At 34.8% G+C, this 3,411-nt stretch overlaps 1 protein-coding gene and 1 pseudogene across 1 annotated transcript in view; one reads left to right on the forward strand and one right to left on the reverse strand.

The window, feature by feature from the left end:
* cax2 (cation/H+ exchanger protein 2) overlaps positions 1-844 on the forward strand; it is a 9,402-nt gene extending 8,558 nt beyond the window's left edge. Inside the window, exon 20 of the mRNA XM_016523176.1 lies at positions 134-844. Within this exon, the coding sequence (XP_016378662.1) occupies positions 134-207 (74 nt within the window). The 3' untranslated portion in view covers positions 208-844. The remainder of the gene's footprint in view (positions 1-133) is intronic.
* Positions 845-1,303: 459 nt separating this feature from the next.
* The window catches only part of LOC107716617 (uncharacterized), an 11,093-nt pseudogene continuing 8,985 nt past the window's right edge, over positions 1,304-3,411 (reverse strand).

The raw sequence follows: 3,411 nt of genomic DNA on the forward strand, positions 1-3,411 counted from the left end.
TATATATATATATATATATATATATATATAATTAGTACCACAATCCTGCATTTCTTCTTCATTGCTTTTTCTTGGTTCATCAGATTTGAGTGAAGTGTTAAACACTGTGTTTTGTGTGTGTTTGTATGAACAGGCACTGCTCTGGTGGTGGTGTATCTCATCCTGCTGGCACTGTACTATTTTGCTCCGTCTCCTTCTGGTTGCTAAAAGACATTTCAGCTCAATGCATTCAATGTGTGATTTACATTATAAACATTGTTTACTGTTTCAGATTAATGTTAGACTTGCTTTGTGTTATAGATAGTAATAGATAGACTATTACTATTCATAACATTTTATCCTTTGGTACATCAATAACAATTCTGTTCAACAAGAAGCGGACCTGATTTGGCACTTAATCATGTGTAAGTACAAAAGACTGCTTGTGATAATAGAAGGATTAATTATTTTACTAAAAAAAACGAGACGCACAATGTATGTTGGATTTTACAGAATTAATAGATGTTATTTTATTATGAGACATATTAAGTATTTTGCAAAAAGAGTCCAGTTTTCAAGTGTTTCTTGATGTGTTCATCAATACTTGAGCTTTATGTATTTAAAATCATGCAAATGAAGTCAATATAGATGCCATTATTTGAAGACATTATTTGCAGTGAACAGTTTCTTATGTTGTACTGACCCGTTTGTGTGTTTCTGAATGTCTACTTTGTGACTAAACAGCTGTCTAAAAAGTCTATATGAGATATAAATATTTTAACCAGACCTAAGCATTTTCTACATTTTTCTGAATAAATATATGCATATTTATTTATTAAATTTGGGATAAATCTCTAAATCTCTGTGGGCAAAACATACAATAAAAAAATAATAAATATAAAATAGACAAACAAAAAAATTATTTTCTTTTTCATTGCTGTATCGGATTATACATGGTTAAAAATCCTGTATTTCACATTTTATGAGTATTAATCATTTAATAATCATATTTTGTTGCATAACCTGAAAATTAAATCAAAGAAGCCAGAACGCTCAATCTTTTATTTTATTTTTTTCCCAAAGATAAAGGCTGAACATTGTCTTACAAAATATAATCTAATGGAAAACACAGTATTTCAAAGTTACAAAAATGCAGCTGTTTACAAACATTCATAGCATCTGTTTCATTCTATTAACAGTCTTAGCATTTCTTAAGATTTTAGACTGCATCGTCTAATTCAATTTGTGGCCAACAGCATATGACAACACAACACAACACAAATAAACAGATCAGATGTGGTGTTTGGCATAGTGGGATCTCAGCTCTGATGACCCCACAAGTATATAAACTATGAATTTGTAAAAAACGCTTTCCATTTTGCCTTCAGATTGTGAAATTCAGTGCGGAACTAAGGGTTGGCAGCTGCGTAGATGATCGGGTTGGTGAGGGATGTCATGCAGACCAAAGACACTGTTAAAATCTCCAGCTCCTGATAAACCTCCTCCTGAAACATTAAATATATGTGCCAAGACATCAGTAACTTTAGCTGTTGTTTGATAGTATTGTAGTATTGAGTTTATTAATCTAAAATTAATCCTTAAAACAAGATACATTTAGTTTATATGCAAGACATAAAGACTTAAATTAAAATTATATTAAAATTAAAATATATCTTCCATAATTTAGTTTATTTTATTTCTGTTGTTTTAAGCATAAAGCTGCAAAATTAAAGGGATACTCCACCCCAAAATGAAAATTTTGTCATTAATCACTTACCCCCATGTCGTTCCAAACCCCTAAACGCTTTGTTCGTCTTTGGAACACAATTTAAGATATTTTGGATGAAAACCGGGAGGCTTGTGACTGTCCGATTGACTGCCAAGTAAATTACACTGTCAAGGCCCAGAAAAGTATGAAAGACATCGTCAGAATAGTCCATCTGCCATCAGTGGTTCAACCATTACTTTATGAAGCGACGAGAATACTTTTTGTATGCGAAGAAAACAAAAATAACGACTTTATTCAACAATTCGTCTCCTCTCCTCAATTCGCTATTCTGTGTCAGCTGCGACACAAGGATACGTTTTCTACGTGTATTTACGCTTTGATTTGAACGAAAACAGCGCATCCGTGCAGCGCAGCTGACACAGAAGACCGTACGCTGCTTGCGTTCAGCGGATATTCTCCAAAATGGCGCTACAGTGATGTGGAGAGACACAGAGGAGACGAATTGTTGAATAAAGTCGTTATTTTTGTTTTCTTCAAGTACAAAAAGTATTCTCGTCGCTTCATAACGTTACGGTTGAAGCAGTGATGGCAGATGGACTATTTTGACGATGTCTTTCATACTTTTCTGGGCCTTGACAGTGTAATTTACTTGGCAGTCAATCGGTCAGTCACAAGCCTCCTAGTTTTCATCCAAAATATCTTAAATTGTGTTCCGAAGACGAACGAAGCTTTTACGGGTTTGGAACGACATGGGGGTAAGTGATTAATGACAAAATTTTCATTTTGGGGAGGAGTAACCCTTGAAAGTAAAATATGAAGCACATTGTGAATGACAGTGGACTAAACAAAAGGAATTAATTATTTCAGTAACTACACCCCTGCTATCAGCAATCCAAACTTCTGTTTTTTTTTCTTTCCACATGATCCATGGCATCTTGTTACACCATTGACTGAGGCAGATTTGTCTTACCGTGTCACAGAATCTGTCTACAATCATCAAATATATAAGTTTACAAGGTCATCTTTATTACTGTCCATTAAGTGCAACAACATCAGCAAAACACATTTAACTTAGTCTGTTGGTTTAGACCCCAGTATCAAATAAACAAGTGCAGCATACTTTACATTCAGATGAACAACAAATCACGGATGAGTTCATTTTACTAGCATTTATCAGTATTTTGATCTGGGGATTTATTAAAGTCAAAAACAGAGGCCAGTCCTGCACAACATCCCACTTAAATACTGCTTCCTCTCAAAGCCAAAGTTACAAACATAATCCAAGTCAGCCACATAATTACATACAATGTCCAACTGTAGGCCAGAAATATAACAAACCAAACCCAACTCCAATGACAACCTGCGTTTCACTGACCTAAAGCACTGACTTACTGTGTGTTTTGCAAGATATCTATCGTTCACAATGGACAGGTTTATTTCTGGTTATGTTTGACTCTACTGTGTTGCATGAAAGCACATGGTCTTAATACAGTAGATGATTCAATGGTGGGTTTTGTTTGGAGAACAAAGGCAGAGGTGCAGCTGTCGACAGGTTTACTTCTGCGCTGGTGGCTTCTCTCCACAGGTGATGGAGATGTTGCGCTCAGGGATGTCCAGCAGTTACCTTACGAAAATTGACCATGGTTTTTTTGTAGTACCCATGGTTTAACTATGTTTTTTGTAGTAAAACCATAGTAACTACA

This window comes from Sinocyclocheilus rhinocerous, unplaced genomic scaffold, assembly GCF_001515625.1.
Source record: "Sinocyclocheilus rhinocerous isolate Xijiao unplaced genomic scaffold, SAMN03320098_v1.1 scaffold1201, whole genome shotgun sequence".
NCBI lineage: Eukaryota > Metazoa > Chordata > Actinopteri > Cypriniformes > Cyprinidae > Sinocyclocheilus > Sinocyclocheilus rhinocerous.